Source organism: Typopeltis vanoorti, chromosome 12 (genome assembly GCF_054136105.1).
Source record: "Typopeltis vanoorti isolate ZY-2024b chromosome 12, IOZ_Tvanoo_1.0, whole genome shotgun sequence".
In the NCBI taxonomy this organism is placed as follows: domain Eukaryota; kingdom Metazoa; phylum Arthropoda; class Arachnida; order Uropygi; family Thelyphonidae; genus Typopeltis; species Typopeltis vanoorti.
The window spans coordinates 44,130,488-44,158,424 of NC_143560.1; the positions used below are offsets into that span (position 1 = coordinate 44,130,488).

The window sequence follows — 27,937 nt, forward strand, 5'->3', positions numbered from 1 at the left end:
TGAGGGTACATGGCAGGAATTTGATGATGATGATGATGAACACATATGAAAGAAAAAAAAAAACGATGTAATGCAATGCAGAAATATTAAATAGTAAAAAAAAAAAAAAACATAAATATACTCTATTAAATACATAAAAGATACAAACATACATTTTATACCATATCCAGTTGGACAATTTTTAAACATTGAACACACCAAATATATTTTACAATTTGACCGTTTGAATTCAAGCTAGCATGATTTTTAAAACATGCAAACCAACCATTGCTTTCAGTAAACAACTGTGTTCTTTCAGAATGTTTTCATTAAGGTCCTTAATAAACTTCTTGCCTTAACCTGTACTGTCATAAGGCTCAAAGGAATACATTTCTAAATCAGGTCTTCATCCATATTGTAAACAATGTTTCCATCTCCGTTAATGGACCTTCACATTTTTTGTTATTATGGTTGTTTTCATGCTAGCCTGTTCCTTTAACATGATATTTTATACATGAGGCATCCTTTACTATGGTAATTACTGTCGATATTACAAGACCAAATTCACGTGCTATACCTAATAAGCTTTGTCCACCTTCATATTTCTTTATTATCCGTGATTTCATTTCTAGATCAGTTGCGGAACATTTGTGAGATAGTTCACAATTTGATTCAAGGATACGTTTACTACTAGCCTGAATAATATTTAGAAAAAACACCAAAAAAGGTGAAAATAAGCACAACACTATATAGGTGCATTCACAGCAAGGAACGTGGGAACTGGGATGATTTAGCATGCAGGTCTGAGTGAATTTCATACCTAAGTATGGATTTATGTATCTCAAATTTACATATCTCAAAGTCTATCTGTATTTCCTGATTTAGTGATTAAAAGGAAAGAACAACAGGATGGAATATGATTAAGATACTCTATAAAAATATTTATCAAGGACACATTTGATAAAAAAATTTTTAATGTGAAAAAAAATAGGGAACATGTTTTGCTGTCTAACATTTGACAACATTGTCAGGATAATGTACTAGAAAAGACAACGGAGATCAGCTTTAAAGACCAACGAAAACAATTACTTAAAAAAACAAACAAACAAAAAAATCCAGATTACAGAGTACAGATAACCATGTGATGCATCTAACACTTGCTGTGTGCAGTCCATTGTTTTGTACACAGGTGATTGTTATCATAGAAGACATATAATCAACTGAATGAATAAATGAGTAACTTCCACATGTCATGTAAATACCTTTCTGGATTTCAAAACTTCCAATCTGACAATATTTTTTAGAAAGGAACACTATCTCTTGGGGATCTGAATAAGAATTGAGTCTGTGTCAGCTGGAATGATGACCTAACATCTACAGTTGTAATATAGAACAGTGTTTCCCAAACTTTTCCTACAACGGAACACTTCACAAATCCTGAACACCTTGGTTATTTTGTAATGTATATTTTGTAATAGTTAATTGTTAATTTAGCTGATTCTTTATTAATAATTGATTATTAATTAATAATTAATTAAACATAAACATCATTAAATTAATTTGTGCTGATTTCTGATCACCAAAAATTTATAATATTGTTATAAGTACTTACGAGTGAATGTAGACTTTTTCTCCTGTGTGCTGGTAGTTTTCCCCTCGTTTTGTACATCCTGGAGATTGCTTTGTAGGCTGGTGGTGGATGACTCACTATCTGTTGCATCAGAAACACCTTCAATAAGAGATTTTTTAATACCAAAATTAAACATAGTCCCTTGTCTCTTATTCATATTAAAGTTTAAATCTGCAGTCCTATTACTTTTAAAAAATCACGGCACTATGGTTTTGAAACTTTTACCCTACAATATGAACTTGCAAAGAAAGTATTCAGTATTACTAAATTTGAGAACCAGATACAGACCACCTTGATCTTCAATTTTAGTAGAAAAATTTTCTTTATACTTCCTTGCTGATTGGTCACTAACATTTGAAACACAGATGTTATTTCTTTCAGTTTGGAAAACAGAGGATACGCTGCCCATTGTTGTAATTGGCTTGCAGGCAATTTTTATGATCGGTCATAAACAGCGGTATTCTCTTTCCCGATTGTTGAAAGATTTCGATGTGTGAAAATTAACAATAATTCATGAATATTTCCATGTTTAAAAATATGCTGCTTTGTCACTGACATTTGCTACACAGATGTCATTTCCTTCAGTTTTGAGAACAGAGGATACGCTGCCCATTGTTATAATCCGCTTGCTGGCAATTTTTATGACTGGTCATAAACAGTGGTGTTCCCTTTCCAAAATGTTGTAAGGTTTCGATGTGTGAAAATTAATGACACACAGATGTTATTAGGTGTTCTGGGTCTGAGCTTTTCGACATATTCACGAATATTATTCTCCTCAGAATATTTCCACTATAAAATATTTATTCATAAAAAATGCTTAGAAAACTAAAATGACAAATTTCAGGAGAACTTCTCGCAGAACACTTATTTACCATCCGTGGAACACAGTTTGGGAAACCCTGATATAGAAGATCCCACTGACATTGATAAAGAAGTGAAGTGTGTGACATCCAGGATAGTGTGACATCCAGGATAGTATATGTAGGCCTCTTGGCATATAATAATTTGTGAATAACTTTCCTTTGGTACTTATTTTGAAATAATTGGTTGTAAAGAAAGTTGAATTTTTTTCTTTTCTTTTTCTTTTTTATTTTTAAATCATTATTTTCCTTTTCCCTTCCCAAGATATAGATATATAGTTCTATCTTTTTAAAATGGTGATAATCCCAAACTTTTGTCTTTGATGTTAGAGAGAAAGAGAGCTTGGCACAAAGATATCTACCAGTTTGAGTCTGTTTCCTATAAGAAACTAACAAAATGCTTCTATTGAATTCAATTTATTGAATTGAGTAGCATATTTAAAAATGGAAATTTGTTGTCCTTCTCTATTTTGATGATACACTTTGTATATGAAGGAAGAATATTCATAAAAAACAACAACAACAAAAAAAATGTTTAGATCATTCAGACTGTTTTCAAACAGTAAATATAATCTCTGTAATGGTATTATACTGCTAGTTTCCGATAAGCTTGTGATAAAGCTGTCTCTTCAACCTTTTCTGTATACAGCAGACCCTTCCTCCCAAACACTTTTACAAACTGATTGGTTATTGGAAAACTATGATTAAGCTAGCTGCAGTAAATCAAACCTTAATTTCTTGAAGACTTAGTGACATGAATTGGAATTACTTTCTGTGTATTCTTAAGGTGATGCTTATCATAGAATGGGACAACTGAAGCCAGTATCTGTAATGGCAAACCAGACATTGGTCAGATAGGGAGAAGTTTGATCAAGAAAGGTTAACATCTGTGATGTTGTCTGCACTCATAAATACATATGGGGTCATAACTCTCATGTCCTCATAGAATTCAGTGGCTCCATTATAAATTTCCATTCCTTTTCTTGGTAAGCTCTTGTCCTATCTTTTAGAGTCTAATGAGGTTATTTGCTTGTACAGTAGTCTAAAAGTGTCACATGACATTTGAGGTTTACTCGTGTTTATGCAGTACATCTCTTTTGTGCTAACAATTGCCCATGAGTGATATAATACAGTGCATTGTATACAACAAAGGTGATAGATGCATGGCATGTTTAACTTATCTGCACTTATCTTCAGATTGTTTTTTAAGCGTATAGTAGCAAACAAATTAATTGGATCACTCACATTTTAAAGAAAAATTTTAATTTTGCAAAAATTAAACTCTAACTTTACCTAATAATTTGTGTGTGGTCTTCTGTTCCTAATAAGTTCATTATTTCGCTTAGGCATGGAATCTATCAACACAAGACACATTTTTCTTATTTCTGCATCTCGAAACCATACATTTGTAATGGATTGTATTATGTTATCCTTTGTATCACAATTTAATTTTCTAAATCTCTTTTTCACTATGGCCCATAAATTTTCTGTTGTATTAATGTCAGGAGAGTTACCTGGCCAGTAAAGCAGTTGGATGTTGTGATTTTTGAGAAATCCTTTCAACTTTTGTTGAAGTGTGGCATGGAATGAGATCCTATTGGAAGATAAATTCTTTGTCTTTCCAGATCAGAGAGACCACTCTTTTCTCCAATATTTTTATGTATTGGTCACTTGAACATCATTTTAGCTGGATGTTTAGGAGCTTGTTGAAGGTGGATGGGAAGTACATAGGGGTACTTGCTCTCCTTGGACAAAAAAATGGCTCTCATCTGAGAATATGACCTCCTTCAACTTCTCAACACTTCAATCTTTATACACTTTTGACCACTGGAGCCACGTTTTCTGCATAGCCCTCCCTGCTTCCAACAATATTCAACAGAGTATCATGTCAGAAAAATGAATCCCACTAGCTGTCAATACTATTTAAGTCTACAGCAGACAATCATCATCATCAAATTCCTGACATGTACCCTCAAGGGGTGTATAGAATATTTTGATAATACTACATGAAGAACCTACATCATTACTAACTTCCTACCTACAATTTTCTGCCAAATCAATCTGTTGTTTATTATTTTAACGGTATAATAGAACACAGAAACTAAGTAAATAATTAATTTATTAACTTGATGCTGATATTTCGCTGGTATTATAACCAGCATCTTCAGAGCACAAAAACACTGTTTGTCACAATACGCGAGACTAAAACAACATGGTGTACTTAAACAAAATTGTAGCAGCAACACAAAGACTAGAGTCCTGATTTTGGTGCCCTCTATCTGGGAAAAAAAAAAAAAAAAAAAAAAAAAACCGCTATCATATATTACTAGAGTCCTAGAAAAGTGCTAGTTTTTTCTTAATATGACTGTCTCCCAGATCTTCGGCAAGTTAATACAGCCATATTTGTTGAGATTTGGAGTGTGTTTTAGGGCTTCTGTCGCCTCTAAGAACAATCTCTCTGATTTATATGGGCATATAAATCAGAGAGATTGTTCGTATGGGCATATAAATCAGAGAGATTGTTCGTAGAGGCGACAGAAGCCCTAAAACACACTCCAAATCTCAACAAATATGGCTGTATTAACTTGCCGAAGATCTGGGAGACAGTCATATTAAGAAAAAACTAGCACTTTTCTAGGACTCTAGTAATATATGATAGCCTTTTTTTTTTTTTTTTTTTTTTTTTTTCCCAGATACAGGGCGCCCAAATCAGGACTCTAGTCTTTGTGTTGCTGCTACAATTTTGTTTAAGTACACCATGTTGTTTTAGTCTCGCGTATTGTGACAAACAGTGTTTTTGTGCTCTGAAGATGCTGGTTATAATACCAGCGAAATATCAGCATCAAGTTAATAAATTAATTATTTACTTAGTTTCTGTGTTCTATTATACCATTAAAATAATAAACAACATGTTCGACGAACACATAAGTCTGTCCACACGCCAAATCAATCTGTTACCTGTCAAAGCTACAACATTGTCAGATCTTATATTTATATATCTATCTTCTAAGGCACTTTTTACCATATCAATCCACCTATGTCTTGGTCTTCCTCTGGGTCTTTTTCCTGCCAACCTGGCAGAGAACACTTGTTTGGTTAATCTTTCCTTGCCCATTCTGTTTAAGTGACCATACCACCTGATATTAGCTTTGCTAATGCATTCCTCCATCATCATCATCATCAAATTCCTGCCATGTACCCTCAAGGGGTGTACAGGATATGACAGTACTACATGAAAAATTACATCATCACTAACTTCCTATCTACAATTTTCCTCCAAATCAGTCTGTTACTTGTCAAGACTCCAACATTATCAGATCTTACATTTCTATCGTCTAAGGCACTTTGTACTGTATCAATCCACCTATATCTTGGTCTTCCTCTGGGTCGTTTTCCTGCCAACCTGGCAGAGAACACTTGTTTTGCTAATCTTTCCTCTCCCATTCTATTTAAGTGACCATACCATCTGAGATTAGCTCTGCTAACACATTCCTGGATACTGACAATGTCAAGTTCTTTCCTAATATCCTCATTTTTAATATGATATTGCCATTGATGCCATCTGTTCACGCCTCTAATCATTCTGAGGACTCTCATATCTGCGGTCTCTAGTCTTTGGTCAAGTGTTTTACTTCTGACCCAGCTCTCAGATCCATAAGTTAAAATTGGTTTGAACACAGTCTTGTATACAGCTAATTTAGTGTTCCGACTAATTTCTTTCTTATTCCATATGAATTTATTCAATTGACTTCCCACGATACCAGCTTTGCTGATTCTGTTGTCTATTTCTATATTTAGTTTACCATCTTCAGTAAAAATTGTGCCTAAGTAGCTGAAATGTTTTACTTGTTCCACTGGTTCTCCATTCACAACACAGTTGACATTTTCAATGATTCTGCCTATTTTCATTGTCTTTGTCTTTTTATTGCTGACCTTCATACCATATCTATTACAACAGCTATTCAATTTAGTCAGAGAATCTTGCAGACTTGTAGCGGATTTATTTAGAAGTATAACATCATCCGCATAAAGCAAAGAGCTGACATTAACATCTCCAATTTTGATATCAGGTTTAATACCACATTCCTTCATAATGTGATCCATATAGATAATGAATAACAGAGGGGATAATGTACATCCTTGTCTCACACCAGATTTAACATTAAACCATCTTCCTGTACTTCCTTCAATTCTAACTGCTGACTCACAACTCAAATAAAGACTAAGTATTGCTTGATATAATGCCCCATTGACACCATATAACTGCAGCGTATTGAATAGCTTCTCTCTTGGCACCTTGTCATATGCCTTTTCCAAATCGACAAAACTTAAATACAGATCTTTGTTATATTCCCATGCTTTCTCGACTATTTGTCGTAAAGTGAAGATCTGATCCTGACAGCCTCTATTTGGCCTGAATCCAGCTTGTTCTTCGCCAAGCTTTTCTTCCACAATTCTTCTCAACCGTTTCTCAAGTATACTTGCATAGATCTTGCCAGGAACACTCAGTAGGGAAATACCTCTGTAATTCTCACATTCAGTTTTATTTCCCTTTTTATATATGGGTACTATGAGAGCTCTACTCCAATCATCGGGAATTCGTCCCTCTGTCCAGGCTTTCTGAACTATGCAGTGCAGCCACTGTAAGACTCTTATACCACCATACTTCAGCATTTCTGGTTGAATATCATCTACTCCTGCTGCCTTTCCACATTTCAAGCCTTTGATGGCTTTTTCTACTTCAAGTATGGATATGTATTCCTGACTGCATGCCTGGTCAGTGTTTTTTATCACTGTGCTGTCATCACTACTTGTTTCATTTAGCAGTTTTTCAAAGTAATTACTCCATACTTCAAGGATATCTTTTTCTCCTGTTTTCATTTCACCTTTATCATCTCTAATTCCTTTTACAGCACTCTTTCCTCCATTCCTAAGCTTCTTCAACAACCTCCAGAATATTTTGCCACCTTCTTGATATTTATTTTCTATATTCTTGCCAAAGTCCTCCCATGACTTTTGTTTAGCTAGTTTTACACACTGTTTAGCTTTCTTACATTTGTCTCTGTATTCTGTAAGAGTAAAAGCTGACTTATTTGCCAGGAACTTTTGATATGCTTTCTTCTTTTCCTTCACTACCTCTTTAACTTTCTGTGTCCACCAGGGAGTTCTGATTTTTTTATCCTTGCACACAACCTCACCACATGCCTCTCTGGCAGAATCAATCAATGTTTCCTTCAGAGTTTGCCACTGAATCTCCAAGGCTTGATTCCTGTTCTCAAACTCTTTCATTTTCTTTTCAATAATATTTCTGTATTTTAGTCTACAGTTCACATCTGAGAGCTGCTCAACTTTTATTCGCTTTAAAACTTTCTTACATGTTATTCTTTTCAATATGAAATTCAATTTTATCCTGCTCAAGACTAAATAGTGATCACTTCCAATTTCAAATCCTCTGTACACTCTGGTGTCCTGCACCAGGGAGAAAACATCACTATCAACAATAACATAGTCAATGAGACTTTTCTTATTCCTAGCCTCTTCTCTCCATGTGAATTTGTGCACATTTTTATGTTGGAACATGGTGTTAGTAATAACCAGTCCATGTCCTGAGCAGAAATCCAACAGATATTTGCCATTATTATTAGCTTTGCTCTTTTCTCCAAATTTTCCCAAAATATTTTTGTATGTCTCACAATCATTTCCTACTCTACTATTTAGATCCCCAACAAGGACCAACTTTTCCTTTTTCATTGTGTCAGTTGCTTTTTCTAAAGCCTCAAAAAATTCCTCCACTTCTACCTTAGTAGAACCTTCTGTGGGACCATAGGCACAAATAAGTCTCATTGTCCAGTTCCCCATTCTCATATTTGCCCACATTACTCTTCTTGAGACTGACTGCCATTCAAGAAGATTAGCCTCGTATTTTGTGTTGAATACTATGGCTACTCCTTCTTTTCCTTGATTGTCATTGACTGAATATAACATTTTGTATTTATTGCTCAGAAAGATCTCACCAGTTTTGGTCTTTTTTTGTTTCAGTCACCCCTATTATGTCGATCTGGTACTTATCTAATTCCTCAGCTAGCTCCATTTCTTTGCCATTCAGGCTTCTTACATTGATAGTACCGATTTTTAACTCTGGTGATGTTGAGTTGGGGTTTGTTTTCAGATTTGTTCCAGTAGCTGACTTTTCGCTGTTCGCCCTGGTTCCCTGGCGAAAACAACGGGGGCCTTGTTTCCAGCCGGCATGAAATTTTGTCATGTTGTACCATCATTTTTTATTTTGGTTTAACCAATAAGAATACAATTTGGTCGGCTAAATCCCAAATTGCCAGCCCATCCTCGTTCGTTCAGTATCAAAGTAGATACCCAACAGGGTGCACCACGAGAAGGTGAGGATTGGACATTAGGTCAGAAGCCCTGGTCGGTTCTCCGCATTCCTTTAAAGGCTATGTGGAGGTCTCCTCTCAGTTATACAGCTTTGACCCTTAAGCACCCCAGTGCTTAATGCATTCCTGGATGCTGACAATGTCAAGTTCTTTCCTAATATCCTCGTTTTTAATATGATATTGCCATTGATGCCATCTGTTCACGCCTCTAATCTTTCTCAGGACTCTAATTTCTGTGGTTTCTAGTCTATGGTGAAGTATTTTATTTCTAATCCAGCTCTCAGATCCATAAGTTAAAATTGGTTTGAACACTGTTTTGTATACAGCTAATTTAGCATTTTGACTAATTTCTCTCTTATTTCCATATAAATTTATTCAGTTGACTTCCTACCATAACAATAAAAATATTCCATGAAACCTCCAATATGAATGTAACATACCATCTTTGTTGATTCTGTTGTCTATTTCCATATTTAATTTACCATCTTCACTAAAAATTGCGCCTGAGTAGCTGAAATGCTCTACTTGTTCTCTAGATTATCCATTCATGATGCAGTTGATATTTTCAAGGTTTTCATTGTCTTGCTATTGCTGATTTTCATACCAAATTAATTACAACAGCTATGCAATTTAGTCAGGTAATTTTGCAGACTTGTGCTGGATTTATTTAAAAGTATAACATCATCTGCATAAAGCAAAGAGCTGAGATTAACATGTCCAATTTTGATATCAGGTTTAATACCACTTTCCTTCATAATGTGATCCATATAGATAATAAATAACTTTAAAACTTTCTTACATGTTCTTCTTTTCAATATGAAATTCAGTTTTATCCTGCTCAAGACTAAATGATGATTGCTTCCAACTTCAAATCCTCTGGACACTTTAGTGACCTGCACCAGCGAGAAAACATCACTATCAACAATAATATAATCAGCAAGACTTTTCTCATTCCTTGTCTCTTCTCTCCATGAGAATTTGTGCACAATTTTATGTTGGAACATTGTGTTAGTAATAACCAATCCATGTCCCGAGCAGAAATCCAACAGGTATATGCCATTATTATTAGCTTTGCTCTTTTCTCTAAATTTTCCAAAAATATTTTTGTCTAACAATCATTTCCTATTCTGCTATTTAGATCCCCCCAACAAGGACCAACTTTTCCATGATTATTATTGCCTGAATAGAGAATTTTGTGTTTATTGCTTAGAAAGATCTTACCAGTTTTGTCTTTTTTTGTGTGTAAATCACCCTTATTATATCTATCTGATAGTTATCCAATTCTTCAGTCATCTTCATTTCTTTGCCATTCAGGCTTCTTATGTTGATAGTACTGATCTTGAACTCTGGTGATGTTGAGTTTGGGTGTGCTTCAGGATTTGTTCCAGTAGCCAACTTTTTGCTGTTTTCCCTGGTTCCCTGGGGAAAAAAACAATGGGGGGGGCTTGTTTAACCGGGTGATGCTCTAGCTGGCATGAATTTCTGTCATGTTGTACCATCATTTTATTGGTGGTTTAAGCAATAAGAATACAATTTGTTCCGCTAAATCTCAAATTGCCAGCTCATCCTTGTTCATTCAGTATCCAGGTAGATACCTAACAGAGTGCACCACAAGAAGGTGAGGATTTGACATTTGGTCAGAAGCTCTGGTCGGTTCTCTGCATTCCTTAAAGGCTATGTGAAGGTCTCCTCTCACTTATACAGCTTTGAACCTTAAGCATCCCCAGCAGACAATCTTGGATTCATTTTGTTTTTCCTAACTAGTAAACGATCTTGAGTAAGTATAGTTTTGCTTTTTTGCCCACATTTTCTTTTTCTGTCAGGAGAAAGGTATCTGTCTCTGTTAACAGTACCCAAACCAACCAATGCCACACTCATTGGCAATTTGTCTTTGTGTCATGGATGTGTGCTGAGAAAGAGTACATATTTTTGAACACTTTCTTTGAGATGTATCCATTTTATAGCCACACAAAATGAATAAAATACTATGAATGTCAACTTGTTTACACTATTAAAAATGCATGACACTATTAATAAATATCATAGAGCCAGTTAAAACATGTAGTACCCAACCAAAATAGTGAACTAAAACCAAAACAGACCAAAATTATTGTTAACTGAAACAACAAAACCAAAAACTTGGTGAAAATTCGGCTTGTTCAGATTAATTTCTTTGCTACTGTAACTGTTTTTGTAGGCTTTCAGAGTGATGTTTTTGTCTTTTTTTAGTGCATTATCTTGATGGTGCTATGCAATATATGACAGCAAAACATGTAGATGTTCCTCTCTTTTTTTTTTCATATTAAATATTTTTAATGATTGTATTCCTGTTATCTTACATTTATAGTCAAATAACTAGAGCACTTGTTTGCAACAGAAACTTTGCTTATCACAAGCGCTTATGTAATCACCATTGTTTGGCACACTTCTTATATTATCTTCAAAATTAATGTGTTAAACCTTCCCCACTCAGTTCAATTTCATTTTAGTGGAAAGCAAGAAAACACTTGACCCCTTCTACCTTCAGTTTTATTCTAGTTCTGGAAATGCAGTTGCAGTCCTCAGAAGCCTGGGATCATCAGCAATATCTTCTCTTCCCCTCCTTCTCAACCTGCACACTTCCTTTCTATGTTATTCTTCCATGAAGTCATAATGTTCCTTTTCATACCTAAAATGGATTTTCTTTCTTTCTTTTACCAGTGTCATTCCCCTGTACCCCAAACAACTATTAACCTAGCAGCCAAACATGAAGGTAATGTTATAGAGTTAAACCAGTTCTATATTCTTTTTTCTAAATATAAGTATAATGTTGGGAAGATTGTCCTCAGTTAAAAATAAAAGTTATTAAATTCACCATAAAAATAATTTTCTGTTTACCATTCAGCATTGTCCAGAAGTACCAGAATGATGATGGAAGGATTGAACTTAAAAAAGAAGAAATTGCTGTTACTGTACCAGCATCAGAAAGAGAGGACCCTAGGTTGAAAACACCAGGTAAAAATTGTCATCAGAAATTTTTTTTTTTTTTTTGGATAATCTGTCTTCTTTTTTATCTAGCAGGGAATGATAATAATTATAAACTGTATTATTCAGGATAACTAATGACCAATGATAATCATACTGTATGAAATGGGATACAAGAAATTATTTGAAAATCTTGTATTAAGTGATGAAATTATTCAATGTAGGAATATTTCTGAAACAGTAAATATATTTAGTAACATTGGGAGTAGTTCTTAACTTCTAACTGCAATATGGTGAATTATATGATATCTTGGTTGAAATGGATATTTCAGCCAGAATTTCAGAAACATTAGAACATTGAGGCAGTGAGAAAATATGATTTACATAGTACTGATTTGCATGACACTGCTTGTTTCATATAGCAGTTTTTCAAAGTAATTACTCTAGACATCTAAAACATCTTTATCTTCAGTTTTCATCTCATCTTTATCATCTCTTTTCAATATTTTTCAATAGCCTCCAGAATTTTTTTGCCACCTTCCTGATATTTATTTTCTTCTATGTTCTTACCAAAGTCTTCCCATGGCTTTTGTTTAGAAATATGTTATGCAAATCAACACTATGAAAATCAATGCTGATGCTTTAAAGTAATTCTAATTCTAAACAAGCTCATTGGAGTAGTAGAACTTGAAGGAACCTGTGAAAATTTTAAGTCTATGAAAGCATTGAAGTATTGCTTGATATAATGTCCCACTGACATCATATAACTGTAGCATTTTGAATAGCCCTTCACTTGACACCTTGTCATATGCCTTTTCCAGATCTACAAAACTTAAATACAAATCCTTGCTATATTCCCAAGATTTCTCAACAATTTGTCATAGTGAAAATCTGTCCCTGACAACCTCTGTTTGGCCTGAATCCAGTTTGTTCTTTACCAAACTTCCCTTCCACAATTTTTCTTGGCTGTTTCTCAAGTATACTTGCATAAATCTTACCAGGAACACTCAGTAGGAAAATACTTCTGTAATTCTCACATTCAGTTTTATTTCACTTTTTGTAGATGGGTACTATGAGTTCTGCTATGAAATCCAATCATCTGGAATTCGACCCTCTGACCGGGCCTTCTAAATTACGCAATGCAACCACTGGAAAACTTTTATATCTTCACGTTGAGCATTTCTGGTTGAATATCATCTACTCCAGCTGCCTTTTCACATTTCAAGTTTTTAATGGCTTTTTTCTATTTAAAGTATGGTTATGTATTCCTGGTTGCATTCCTGCTGGGAGTTTTTTACCAACTGACACTGCTTGTTTCATATAGCAGTTTTTCAAAGTAATTACTCTAGACATCTAGAACATCTTTATCTTCAGTTTTCATCTCATCTTTATCATCTCTTTTACAGCACTTTCCTCCATTTCTAAGAATTTTCAATAGCCTCCAGAATTTTTTTGCCACCTTCCTGATATTTATTTTCTTCTATGTTCTTACCAAAGTCTTCCCATGGCTTTTGTTTAGCTAGTTTTACACAGTGCTTCACTTTCTTACATTTTTCTCTGTGTTCTCTAAGGGCACAAACTGACTTACTTGCTGGGACTTTCAATGTGCTTTCTTCATTTCCTTGATTTCCTCTTTAACTTCCTGATTCCACCATGAAATCTGATTTTTCTATCCTTATAGACAACCTTACCACATTCCTCTCTGGCCAAATCAGTCAATGTTTTCTTCAGGGTTTGCCATTGAATCTCCAAGGATTGGTTCTTGTCTTCAGACTTTTTAATTTTTTCTTCGATGATGTTTGTGTATTTGAGTCTACAGTTCACCTCTGAAGGCTGCTTAACTTTGATTTATTTTGAAATTTTCTTTCCCATTTTTAAATATGAAATTCAGTTTTATCCTGCTGAAAACTTAAAGTGTGATCATATCTTATTTCAATTCTTCTGATACTTTTATGTCCTGAACCAGGGGGAAAATATCGTTATAAACTATAACAGTCAATGAGACTTTCATATTTCTTGCATCTTCTCTCCATGTGAATTTGTGCACATTTTTATGTTGGAACATGGTGTTAGTAATAACTAATCCATGTCCTGAACAGAAATCCAGCAGGCATTTACCATTATTATTAGCTTTGCTCTTTTCTCCAAATTTTCCCAAAACATTTCTGTCTGGTAATCATTTCCTACTGTACTGTTTAGATCTCCAACAAGGACTAACTTTTCCTTTTCATTGTGCCAGCTGTCTTTTCTAATGTCTTAAAAAAATTACTTTCTTCCTTAGTAGAACCTTCTGTGGGTCCATAAACACAAATAAGTCTCATTGTCATTCTATGCTTACATCATTCTACTTTAGATATTGCCTGCCATTCAAGAAGATTATCCTCCTATTTGGTGTGGAATACTGTAGCTGTTTTTTTCCCTGATTGTTATTACCTGATGACAGGCTATATATATTTAATTTAGAACTGAGATTATAGCAAACTAAATTTTACCCCTAATGATTCTGGAAGGTTAACAAAAATAGATGTTTGATGACAGGATAAAGATCCATCTGGCTTGAATTGAATTTGCATTTTCAGCAGAAGCATCCAAGGCTATTGGGCCAGTGTATAATAAGTCTTAATTGCATGTGTTCTTATTTTGTGGTATTAAAACCTGAGTTTCTGGAAGGGGAAACCTGTCACCTCTAAATGAGACCAACTAATTGGGATAACTCTGTTAATTGCTTGTATTCTACTTGCTGGTTTGCCTGTTTTGCAGGATTAGAAACAAGTTTCTGGCAGGGTAAACCCTACTACCTCTGTATGAGATCATCTAACTCACCTTCACTTGGGAAAACACCCAACTGAAGATCATGATATAAGTAGGTTGATGCAGTTAGAATGTGCCTTACAAGACTGAAATATGAATTCTAACTGTATGTAGTCCTGACAAATAACAGGCTAATTGGAGGAAGATTGTTGATATGAAGTTATTAATAATATAAATATAATCATGTAACACTGTCATAACATCCTGTATACTTCTTGAGGGTACATATCAGGAATTAGATGATTCTCATAATAAGTCAATGACTTGCTGGTACTTGGCTTAATAGTCAGGCAAACCAGCTAAGATGCAATTTACATACAAAAAAAAAAAACAAAAATACATACACACTGCTTGGAAAGAAGTCAACAGACACCCCCATGGACAAGAATCATTGTGCTGTGTAACAAGTCACGTGCTTATATCTGGTATAAATTGGAGGAATATGATGTTCCCAATCAGTGCAACTGTGTCTGGGTGAAATGGTTGTGAGAAGGGAACTGATGGAATTTGACAGAGGCATTGTGATAGGATGCCTTGTTGCTGGACCATCTGTTTGGAAAATTGTTGACAATTTGGTCTATCTCAGGTCAAGAGTCAGTGGTACCATAGTGAAATGGAAGTGCAGGAATTCAGCTACAAGTGCTACCTGCAGTGAACCAAAAACCACACTCACTGAATGTGACTATAGAGTGCTACATATGATAATATGTACAAACTGCCATTCGTCAGCTGACATATTGAATGCAGAGTTCCAGGCATTGACTGGAACATGAATCTGCACAAAAACATTCAGAATCAAGGCTCACAACATGGAACACGCATGTCCCCACCCTATCAAAATCAACATGCAGCATTCTTCAGTGGTGCAAAGAGTGTGTACAGTGGGATGTGGAAGCTCCAAAACTGTTATGAAGCTACAAATTGTGCTATGCTCTCTACTTAACAGTTGGACTGGTATGTGACAGATGTGCAGTGAATATCTTACCAGAGTGTGTTACCTCATCAGCTGACACATTGAACTATGAAACTCTGAGGTGGCCCTGTTTTTCCTCAGACCTCTGTGTTGCTACAAACATTTGATTCCAAGAGGTATCTGGACAGTGGTGCAATGCTTCCTACTTTATGGCATTTCTACAGAACTGACCATTGTCTCTTTCAGCAAGACATTGCACTGTGTCATAAGGCTGCTGTAACTGTGTGGTTTATGGACATGAATGTCATCACACTGGACTGGCCTCCTCTGAGCTCTGTTGAACAACTGTGGGATGAATTTACCCAACAAAGTTAAGGGACGTCTCCCCCACAGCAGTCCAGTACCTCATTACATGGCTGCAGGAAGAATTGTCTGAAATTCCCATTAATCTCTATCATATGCTTGTGGAAAATATGCCCCATAGGATTGCTGCAGTCCTTTCAGCAAAAGGAGGTCCTGCATCTTTTTAATGTGAGCACCATAGTTGTTTGTTCCTCACATTATGGTGTCCATTGACTTCTTTCTAAGCTGTGTGTGTGTGTGTGCGTGCGCGCGCGTGCAAGCATAAGACTAATTACTTCATCCTGTTGAAATTATGAAAACCAAGGATACTTGGCAGGTTGTGGGTCTGTAATGATGATGAATGGTTGAATAACTTGGTTTCTGAGTTGCTGCTGTGATGTTTAATCTGGATTTGTAAAATAACTTCTGAGTGAAATTTTAATTATCACTACAATACTGAAAATTTAATTTTAGTGAGAAGATGATTTACAGTTGACATACTGTATGTCTGTACTTTGTTGCCACAGTTAAAAAAAATAGTAAGGTAATGATAAGGTAATGTTTTGTAAAAATTTACAAAATCATTTCAATTGGACCATTTCAGTCCATTTAGGCAAAATTATGTGTTCAACTTTGGATAATGAATGCTATCATTGAATACTACAGCAAAATACAAATGGAGTATTTTGCTGTAGTATTCTATGATAGCATTCATTATCCAAAGTTGAACACATAATTTTGCCTAAATGGACTGAAATGGTCCAATTGAAATGATTTTGTAAATTTTTATAGTGGTCCTATTTATGAAATTTCATTAAATTCCATCAAGCTGGGAATTATTATAATTTCAATAAATATGTCAATAAAAACAGTCCAATTATGTGGGTGGTGGCAGAGATAGTGGATGGGAAAAAATATTAATTTTACAATTTAAAATGGCATTTGAGAATAGTTTGTCAGTCAAAGGTTTTTAATTTTCTTTTAATTGTTTACATAATGCAATTTGAAATTGTTTGGATGTGGATTTTTGGTTGTGTACCTTTCTTTCCTTTTCCTTTTGTCCCTTTTTTTCCCCTTTCTTTCTTTTGAAAGGACCATTATGATGTTTTGTTACATCATGAATGTTGGTAATATTTATTTTTATTTATTTTTTTCTTTTTAGGTGGCGGGAGGGAGAGGAACTAATGTGTCAAAAGTTATATATTTCATTTATCATGCATCAGTCTGTTTTTATATACTCTGTACGTAGAATTTTGCCACCAGTCGAAATCAAAATTTAAATGAATCATATGCTAAATATGGAAGTTTATTAAATTTTATCTCTAGTCATTTATTAACATATCAGTTTTTTGCAGTAATAATGAATCAGAATCAAAATTCAAACCACATATGGATATCTTATTTCCAATGTGAATTTCGAGTTTTATTTAATTCACCATTCCAGAATGGAATTATTATAGTATATAATTTTGCTTTGCTCTTTTTTTGAATTTTTCTAACACTTTGAATTCTTGCTATGTGATTGTTACCTTATTGAAAATTATCTGTTTTCTATTTATTTTTAAGGAGATTAATATATGCTTGTAATAGTGTGTCAGTTTCATAATATCTGTAATCTCTTTTATGTTTTGAAGGTTGTATCTTTCAATTCTATAGCAATTGTCCTGTGTGCCATCTGTCAGTGTAAACAATTAAAAAAAAAAAATCCTTAAATGGAACTTGTTCATTAAACATCAGTAATTTGATTTAAATTATCTGTATAGTTTAATATCTTTTATAACCATTTTTTGAAATAAAATAATGCATAGATGGTACAATGATTTTTTGATATGAGACATTTTAGTTTTTCCTTCTGCTGTAGGTGCAAAATTGTTACATCTGAAAAAGCAGCTATGGACCAAAATTGAAAAAAAAAGAAAAGAAGCAAGAGAAAGAAGAAATATGATTTTCAAGGTAGATAATGAAGAACTGCAAGATGGAGATCAGTTAGAAGAGGAGGAAGAGGAAGAAGAACTTACTGAAGAAAGTGAAGAAGAAGAAGATGAGGAGGAGGAGGAGGAAGAAGAGGAGGAAGAGGAAGAAGAAGAACATGTATTTGCTGTGAAAAGAAATGAATTTTTAGATGATGAAGCAGAAGAGGATGATGCTGAGGACTATGAAGATGAGGACTATGAAGATAATAATGATACTGAAAGTATTGAGGATGTATTTAAGTCCAAAAACTTTAGAAAGAGAAATGATAATAATATATTCAGTAATGAGCTTAAACTTGATTCAGATACTGAGGATGAGAGTAAGTGATGATTATATTGTTTATTTATTTTATTTTTTTGTTTAAAAAAATATGTTTTGAGTAGTTATATTGTATTAATTATTCCTTTCAGAATAAGATACTTTTATACAGTCAATGATGTAATTTTTTTTCATGTAGTACTATCATATCCTGTACACCCCTTGAGGGTACATGGCAGGAATTTGATGATGATGATATCTATAAATATCAATATATACTATTTGATTATTGTTATCATCACATCAGCATCAATGGAGTCAGTGGATTCATTGTGGAAAGTTTGCTCAGTCAACATGATAAATATGTTCAACATTTATCATGTTGAACCTTAAAATCCTTAACACTTCCAGCATTCAAAGTAATGTTTCCACTCCCCATAATTCTTCATGTAAACAATTTACTTATGCTCTTATTCACCAAATCTTTATGCAACTTTCAGGGATGGCCTCTTTCTCTTCCCCTCTTACCTTCTACTCTTTTTATAATCCTCCTCTGTATTAATCCAATAAAATACCTCACTAGCTTAAATTTCTATATCATTGTGAAGGGTACTTACTTTTTATAATAAAGTGACAGTTGAGTTGAATAAAGGAAATAGCTACTCACTGAACTTTGCAAACTTCTGGACTTTGCAAAGACATTTGACAGGATTCAACATAGAATTCTGTGGTATAAATTGGAGCAAATGGGGACGGATATGAATCTGATTTGATTAGAGGATGCCTGATGGACAGATATCAAAGAGTAGTTTATAGAAGAGCTGAGTCTAGGAGAAGGCAGGTGACTAGTGGTGTACCACAGGGCTCAGTACTTGGTCCTCTGTTGTGTAATTGGTACGTTAGTGATATAGAAAATAATTTGACAGGAAATATTCAGTTGTTTTGATGATGCAAAACTGAGAAGAGCAATATTAAATGGAGGTTATGTAGAGAGAGAGATCCTGCAGGATGACTTAATAGATTGTCAGTATGGGCAGAGGTAACTGGCTGCCAGTTAAATGTGACCAAGTGTAAGGTGATGCACTTTGGGAAGAAGTGATCGCAAGGTCTGTTACTATATTGATGGAACTGAACTACAGGAAACTAATGAGGTCAGGGACTTGGTAGTGATTGTCGACAGGGAGTTGAAGTTTAGTGGACATATTATATTGCAAAGGTGGTAGCCAGAACATCACATCACATCAGATTACGTGGTTGTTGAAGAACACACTGACAAGTAGGGATAGGGAAGTTATATGTATAGTAATGCTTTAATAAGACCAACATCTGGACTATTATATGCATATCTGGTCACCTGGATTCTGTTGGGGATGAAGAAGTGGTGTAGATGATCCAGAGAAGACTTTTTTCCCACTACATGGCGTGGAAGGAACAGAATGAGGAGTCACCCATGGAAATTGTATAAGAGTGTGAGGACTAGATGTTGTTCTTGGAGGTTAGTGGATGGGTGGAAATGGATTGCCAGAGGTGGTGGTGAGTGCTTTGTGTGAATGAATTTAAGGAGAGGTATAATAGATATTGTGTGAATAATGGGTCTCCTGCGATATGATTTATGACTCCATGGAGATACCCATATAATAATATCACTGCTCACCCCATCAAACTCTGCAGTTTACATTCCTTTAACAGCTCTTCATAACTAACATTGCAGAGTCCTGATATTTTCATGGTCACCCATCTCTGGGCCCTTTCCAGTGTTTCCACATCAGAATGAATACTGGGTGACCAAATCCAAGCACAATAGTTCAAGTGTGATCTGACCTATGCTTTATACAGGAGCATAATCCCTACTCTCAGTGTGCTCCTTATCATAGCAGTAATATGATGTGCAGTCATTTCAGCATTTGCAATGTACCCTCTAAACTTCAGTCCACTGTCAGCCAGTCATCCTTCAATCTGGAATCTCAACTGCTTCCTGTAGCACAGTTTGACAAATATAGCTCACTTCAAAGTGAAACACCTTATACTTATCAATATTAAAACAACAATTCCACTCATTTGTCTAAGCAAATGGGCAAATTGAGTGGAATGACAAAAAAAAAAGTTTTTTTTTCATTATTTTTTTATTTTTTGTGATAATCCCATACACACAAGAGGTTCGTGATTAACATATGGTATGGTCAGTGCTATGGATTCAGTCTATTCAAATCTTCCTGAAAAGGAATTAACACCAACACCTTATAATTCTTCCTGACTTTGTATCATCAGCAAACATCTGATCCTCTATCAATCCACATTAAAATCATTAAAATGAACAGTCACATTTCCCTAGGGCACATTATTGTTTTTTTTTTTTTTGAGACACCACTCCATCATACATAACATGTTGTTATTGGTCACAGTCAATCTCCAACTCATCTACCTTCATTTTAGAAATTATGGACTTTACAACCGTGTTATAAATAACTATTTTAATTTCCTGACATTTCGACCTTCATATTAAGGTCATCATCTAGATGACCTTAATATGAAGTTTGTATATACTCATATACAAATATACAAGGACAAGCTGAGTTACATTTCCCACAGTAAACTAAAGAAACAATGATTTGATTACCGGTTATTCTACAGGCATGACCTCTAGTGAAAAAAAAAAATAAAATAAAATAAAAATACAGATAAAATTGCAAATTAATTAATTATTTAGAAACTACATCAAAGCTAAATTCTATTTAAGATAACATGAGAGAAACATTCTTTCTTATAGATAGTTTTCTTACAGTAACAATGATGTCTTATTTTTAACATTACAATTGTTATATTAGATTTAGGATTCTGGATTATCTACAGTCCTGTTTATAGTTAACTCTTAGGGAGAAAGGTTCCGTGGGTAGAATATGTGCTGTCCATATGCTTGGGATTTTTAGACCATCATTATTGTTCAGATTGCGATGGTTGATAAGAATCTCACAGGATTCCTTAATTTTTGCATTCATACCATGTTTTAGTGTGATGTAAACAACTGGTGCTTTTCCAGTCAGTTCTATATTAAGTGTTCAGAGTATGATCAGAAAGACCAGCTTCACCATAGTTATTAAATTCAATGTGTCGTTTATGTTCCTTTTGTCTGATAGGAATTGTGCATCCTGTTTCCCCTATATATGGTGGATTACAGGAGCAATAAATACGGTATACTCCAGGGTGGGCCAGCTGAGGGAGTGAGTCTTTGGATGAGTTGAGTAAGTTTTTTAATTTTGCAATAGGTTTAAAGATGGCTTTGAGGTTGTATTTCTGTAGTATTCTGTTTATTTTATCTGATGTCCCTTTAATGTAAGGAATGGTTATAGTTTTATTGTAGTCTGGTTTATCTTTGTTTTTTATTAAGGTCTTGTAGAGAATTTTGTTAATAGTGTTTTGCCTGTAATGATTTTTTAGAAAAGTATTGCTGATAACTTTAAATTCATCTTTCTTCATTGGAGCAGATCTTCAAAGCCCTGCTTTTTAGAGTATTAATGACACCTAGTATTTGTGTTGAATGGTAGTAAGAGTTTACGTGTATATATTGGCCAGTATGTGTCAGTTTCTGGTAAACAGTGAAGGAAAACTGCCAGAAGGAAGACGTGTGACAGATGTCTCTAGAAACGAAGTGTGTTCTGTTTTTCAATCTCAATTGTGAACTGTATGCATTTGTGTTGTTTGTTTAGGTGACTAAGGAAAGTGTCTAGTGTCTGGCGGCCATGGGACCAGATCGCAAAAACGTCAACGTATCTAAGTCAGACTTTGGGTTGGTTTTAAAGGAGAGGAATCTAGAGCATGTTGCTCAAAATGTTCTATATAAAAGTTAGCAATGGGGGTGGAGGTAATGGCAAGCCCATGGCTTAATGACCTTAATATGAAGGTCGAAACATCGAGAAATTAAAATAGTTATTTATAACACGGTTGTAAAGTCCATAATTTCTAAAATGAATGCTGATCACCGTGCAACACTAAAAAAAGGACTCCAACCCATCTAGCTAATCTATTATCCATTCTAATCTGCAGCTTGTACACCAACCTTTCATGAGATAAACTATCATATGTTTTTGTAAAGTTCAAGAATATCATTGTATGTGAATCTTCCTTATCATAAAATGCAAGTTGATGTCTAAAACAAGATCTACCCTTAACAAGTCTATCTGACTATCATAAAGAATTTTATGTCCATCAATTCAATCTTGACCACAACTGCAGATGTGTAGAGTGGTCCGTAATTGGAAATTTTCCATCCTAGAACCATGCTTGTTGAGTAGTACTGTTTTTGCTTTCTTTTTTTGTTCATTCCTTAAAAATACTTGGTGATATGTCATCTGTTCCCACAGTCTACAACAACATCTAGTCCCCCCATCAACTCCTGATACACCTGATTCTTTCACTTAATTCAAATAATATTTGCCCTCTTCTACATCTTACATAGCGTCATTTCTGCCAATATATGATATACATTGATAAAGCTCATTAAATAACTTGACTACATTCCTTGCCATGGTCACTACTGCCATAACTATTCACCAGTGTCATTCCTCCATAATTATTTTTACTCTTGCTTGCCATCTAGCAAAAGAATTCCCTTGGTTATCATTGGCCTAATTTGCTATTCTTCTCTTTCTCATATGCACTTTTTCTTACGTAACAACAATGCTATTACCTTTCTAGACTACACTTTATATATTCGTCATGACTGTCTCTTCCTCCATAACATCATCATTTTTCAACACTGCTTCCCTGATTTAACTATTCATCCATTCTGTTCCTATTCTATTTATTTGCTTAACTCTTGGTATACAGTTGTTCAGTGCTTATGTTAGATATTGCCTAATCAGTTCCCATACTCAGTTAACTTCTTTTCTATACAGCTTAGGCATATTTACAAGATTTCTAAATTTCTTTAAATCTGCATATTTCTTGTATTAATTTTGTTCTGTCGAAAAAGATTTTTAAATAAGTTATTATGTACTCAATTCTTTATAAAAAATCTTGATTTTTTTTTTTTTTTGAAAAGTTTAAATTATTACTAGCTTCTTATCAACAATTTTCCTCCAAATTAATTATCTGTCAGGACTCCAATATCATCAGATTTTATATTTCAGTCTTCTAAGGCACTTCTTACTGTATCAATCCATCTATCTTGATCTTCCTCCTGGTCTTTTTTCTGCCATTTTGAAGCTATTTTGCTAACCTTTGTTAGCAAAATAGATGTGACCATACCACCTGCAATTAGCTCTGCTTACACATTCCTGAATACTAACATTCTTGTATTTCTTCCTAATATCTTCATTTTTAATGTGATTATGCCATTGATGCCATCTGCTTCCTCCTGCCTCCATTTTTCTCAAACTTCTCGTATTGTGCTCTCCAGTCTTAGATTGTTTTATCTCTACTCCTACTCTCAGATCCATAAGTTAAAATTGGTGTGAACATTGTCTTGTGACTAAGTTGAACAAGTTTCTCTCATATTCCATATAAATTTATTCAGTTGACTCCTGCCACGCCATCTTTGCTAATTCTGTTTTCTATTTCCATATTTAATTTGCTATCTTCACTTAAAATTGTGCCTAAATAGCTGAAATCATTTACTTGGTCGGTAGGTTTCTCAGGATGCAGCTGATGTTTTCAATGTTCCTGCCTAATTTCATTGTCTTTGTCTTTTTATTGTTGATTATTATACCAAATCTGTGCACAATACTCCAGGTGCAGTCTTAACAAGGCCTTATAAAGAGGCAAAATGACTTCCTTATCCTTAAATGTCAAGGTTTGCTTTAACATTATCTTCATCCTCTGAGTTATATTTTCATATGTAACCTTTGAACTTCACATTTCTTATCTAGCATTATGCTAAGATCCCTAGCCTCATCAGATTCATTTGGCATAACCCTGCTAATACAATATGCTGCTGGAAATCTCATCAAGCCAATGTGCATTTTACACTTCTAGCATTAAACTGACAGCCACGTTTGCCCAAATTTTCATTCTATTCAAAATCATTCTGGAAGTGCTGGATAGCAGTAGCATCCCTGATTGCCATCTTTTATAAAAGTTGCATATCTCCTGTTAGACCCTCCCTAATATCATTAATGTATAAATTGAACAACGGTTTCCCAATGACTGAACCCTGAGATACACCAGTAGTTACCTTAAATCTGGCAGATTCATGCCCACCATACACTACTTTTTGATATCAGTCTATTAACCATCCACTTATCCAAGTCAGGAGTTTATATTCCCATATTCTCCAGTTTATGCAACAGCCTTTCATGTGGTATCCTATTAAATGCCTTAGCAAAATCCAACATTATCATATTGTGTCCATTCCCTTTATCGAACTTGGCCATTTTATAAGATATGAGCAGATTGCTAAAACATGACCTTCCTTTAGTAAACCCATGCTGTTTCTTGCAGAGTAGAGCTTGTGTGTTTACTAATTTCTGAATGCAAGTTCTTAAAATCTTCTCCAAAATCTTCACCACTGTATCAGAGATACTGATAGGTCAGTAGTTAGACACATCAGTTTTTGCACCACCCTTGTATACCGGAACCATCATACATTCCGCATCATTCCTGAGCTGAAACTCAGGTTGTACAAACATGTGAAAGGCCTGGCCAATTCATTTGAACAGCTCTTTAGCAAATGTGCTGATATTCCATCTGTCCCTTTTGACAAATTCTTATCTAGGTTATGCAATAGTCTTCAACCTCCTTTTTCATGTACCTCTAACTCTTCATCCAATGTAGCAGTAGCACTGTGTACCATGTTACATACACCTGGTTGATATATCTCAGCAAAGTGAGCACTCATTAATTAAACACTTTCATTAGCTTCTGACACTACAGTAGTATACCATCTGCATTCAGTAAAGTTATTCTTCCACATTCATTCTCTCTTTTGCTTGTGGCATAATGATAAAATTCTTTTGAATTGCCTTTAGCCTGCATAGTCAATTTCTTTTCCTGCTCCAGTTTAGCTTTCTGCACAATACTCTTTACTTTGATGGTCTTCACTTTATATATTTCATAACTGCTCTCACTCTTATTTCATGATATTCTTTCCACATCATTTTCTTCTTATGGATCTCTTGCTTTATGAGATTGCACATCCATTTCACTCCCACCTTATTTATTCTTTGACCTCTAAGGATACATTCAGATACCTCATTTAAGCACTGTTTTCAAAGATTCCCATACATTGCTGACATCTTTCCCATTCAATAACTGATATCATGAGACCAAAGATAGTGTTTTCTTTAGTTGATTATAATTTCCAACTTTATAGTTCAGCATGTAACCTGTTGTAATTGGAACATCAGTGTAATTAGATACTTCCCAAGAAAACACAGCATGATCTGTCACCAACTGGCCATAAAATAGTTATATTCTTAGAAGAGACCCCTTCTGATGCTATGAACAAATCTAATACTCTTTGATCTCGAGTTCCTTCTTTCACATGCTTCTTGAGAAAGTTTCTCACAACATTCAATAAATTCTTCTTCATTCTTATCATGAGATTTCTCTTCTACCAATCAGTGTCTGGATAATTAAAGTCACCCATAGTTATCACTCATTTAGCACCAATGAGGCTAAATTGGCAATGCATTTCATCGTTATCTACAGCTGAGCTGCCAGGTCTGTGGCAACACCCCACCATATATTTCATTCTGTTAGCCTGCACTTCACATCAAATAGCCTCAAATTCATTGCTACATGGGACATTATTACCATAAATGCTTTTTTTGTGTTTCTATCCTAACTGGGATTAAGTCGTCTGATATCATTAATAGTACTCCCCCCCTCCTATCTCTTCTGTCATTCCTAAAAAATAGTATACCCTTTACACTTGATCCCAGTTGCCATATCTGATTCTGCAAGAGGGAATGTATCACAAATGTTATAAGATTCAGCTCGTTACCTTTAACTTGTTATTGCAGAAACTTATAGAAGGAGAGGTGACTTGAAGTTTTATAAGTTAATTCATGGATTATACAACATATTTAGGGTAGACTGCTATACTTGACTGAGCTAGGCTCAGCTAGAGAACATAATAAGAGGTTAGCAATAAGGAGTTAATTCTTTCTGGTTAGAATGGAGAATATATAAATGCTCTTTAACAGTAAGCTGTAGATGTTAAACAGCTTAAATATTTTAAAGAATACATTAGATAATTATTATGGATGGGTGAAGTATAGATTAAATGATTATTTGATGTGTGGATGATTATTATATAGTTAGCATCATTAATATTTATTTATTATATGCTAGATTTATTATATTCATAATTCTATTGGGTTGTTGCAAATGAAATGGCCGTTGAATGACTGTCAGGTTTCTACTGATTGCTGAAGAAAGCAAGTGCTGAGGTAGATGCAGATTTTTTATATCATGTGACAGCGTCACACGTGGGTGATGCAATTGTAGTATTTGTTTCATTCAACGAGCAGTTGGAACGAATGAAACCCAGTCAATTAAGGTTGCTATACCTTTATGAGTTGAAATTGGGAAATTCTGCAGCGGCTGCAGTAAAAAACATCAATAAAGCATTCGGTGGAGGAACAACTAATGAGAGATCCACTTGCCATTGGTTTGCAAAATTTTGCTCAGGAGATTTGAGGCCACAAAACAAACCCTGTGACCATCATCCTTCCTCCATTGATTCGAATGAATTAAAGGATTTAATCGAATCAGATCCACGGCAAGCTGTACGAGAGATTGCCCAGACACTAAATGTACACTTCTCAACTGTTTCACAACACTTGGCAATAATAGGAAAAGTAAGGAAGCTCAACAAGTGGGTGCCTCACAAACTCACTGAAACCAAAGCATGCTGTTTGGAAGTATGCTCTTCTCTCTTAAGAAATAAAGAAGAAAGGTTCCTTCAACGAATTGTGACTGTGGATGAGAAGTAGATATTCTACCACAATCGTACATGTTTGTCGCAGTGGTTGGGAATGAAAGACGCCCCAGGAAGGACTCCAAAGGCACCTCTGCATCCAGTGAAGATGTTTACTGTATGGTGGCCTTCTGCTGGTGTTATTCACTACTCATTCCTTCCACGAGGTGAAACGATAAATGCAGCTCGATATTGTACAGATATGCGGCAAATGCATGACAAATTGTGCCTTAAGCAACCAGCACTTGTGAATAGACACGGAGTTCTATTGTTTCAGGATAACGCCTGACCACATATGGCAGTGTCACCCATTCAGCAAATCAACAATTTGGGATACAAAATTGTGTCTCATCCTCCATACTCTCCTGACATTTCCCCAACAGATTAATTACCATTTTTTCCGGCACTTGAGCAATTTTTTGTCCAAGAAATGCTTTGCCAATGACATATCAATTTATCAGGCAGTGAAGGACTTCATCACTTCCAGAGATACTGATTTTTACAAATGTGGTATAAATGACCGTGCCACACGTTGGCAACAATGCATTGATACTGCTGAAGATTACTTTGATTAAACAGGTATTCTTCTTCTTTTTATTCTCTTCTTTTTCAATCGTCCTTAAAATCAGCCATTTCATTTGCAACAACCCAATATAAACATCAGCAGTGACTTGCATGACCAACCATTTCAAACAAACTTTGAGATCTGAAAATTGATTTTCAGTTCTGTTGCAATTCTAGTTGTTAACTTTTCACTGTTGACTCTGATTTCTGACAGAAACAGTGGGACTTGTTTATAAGCATGAATGCCCCAGCTGCTGTGATTTTTTTTTTTCTTTAAGTGTATTATCATGTTTTCATGTTTTGGTTTCATTCAGTAATGCAGTTTATTTGGTTCAG

At 34.8% G+C, this 27,937-nt stretch overlaps 1 protein-coding gene across 2 annotated transcripts in view; it reads left to right on the forward strand.

The window, feature by feature from the left end:
• Nucleotides 1-27,937, forward strand: part of LOC150100741 (uncharacterized) — a 207,183-nt gene that overhangs the window by 45,168 nt on the left and 134,078 nt on the right. For both annotated transcript variants that reach the window (XM_090401717.1, XM_090401718.1), the window contains exons 7-8: nt 11,743-11,852; nt 17,750-18,181. In XM_090401717.1, coding sequence (XP_090257843.1) covers nt 11,743-11,852; nt 17,750-18,181 — 542 coding nt within the window. The remainder of the gene's footprint in view (nt 1-11,742; nt 11,853-17,749; nt 18,182-27,937) is intronic.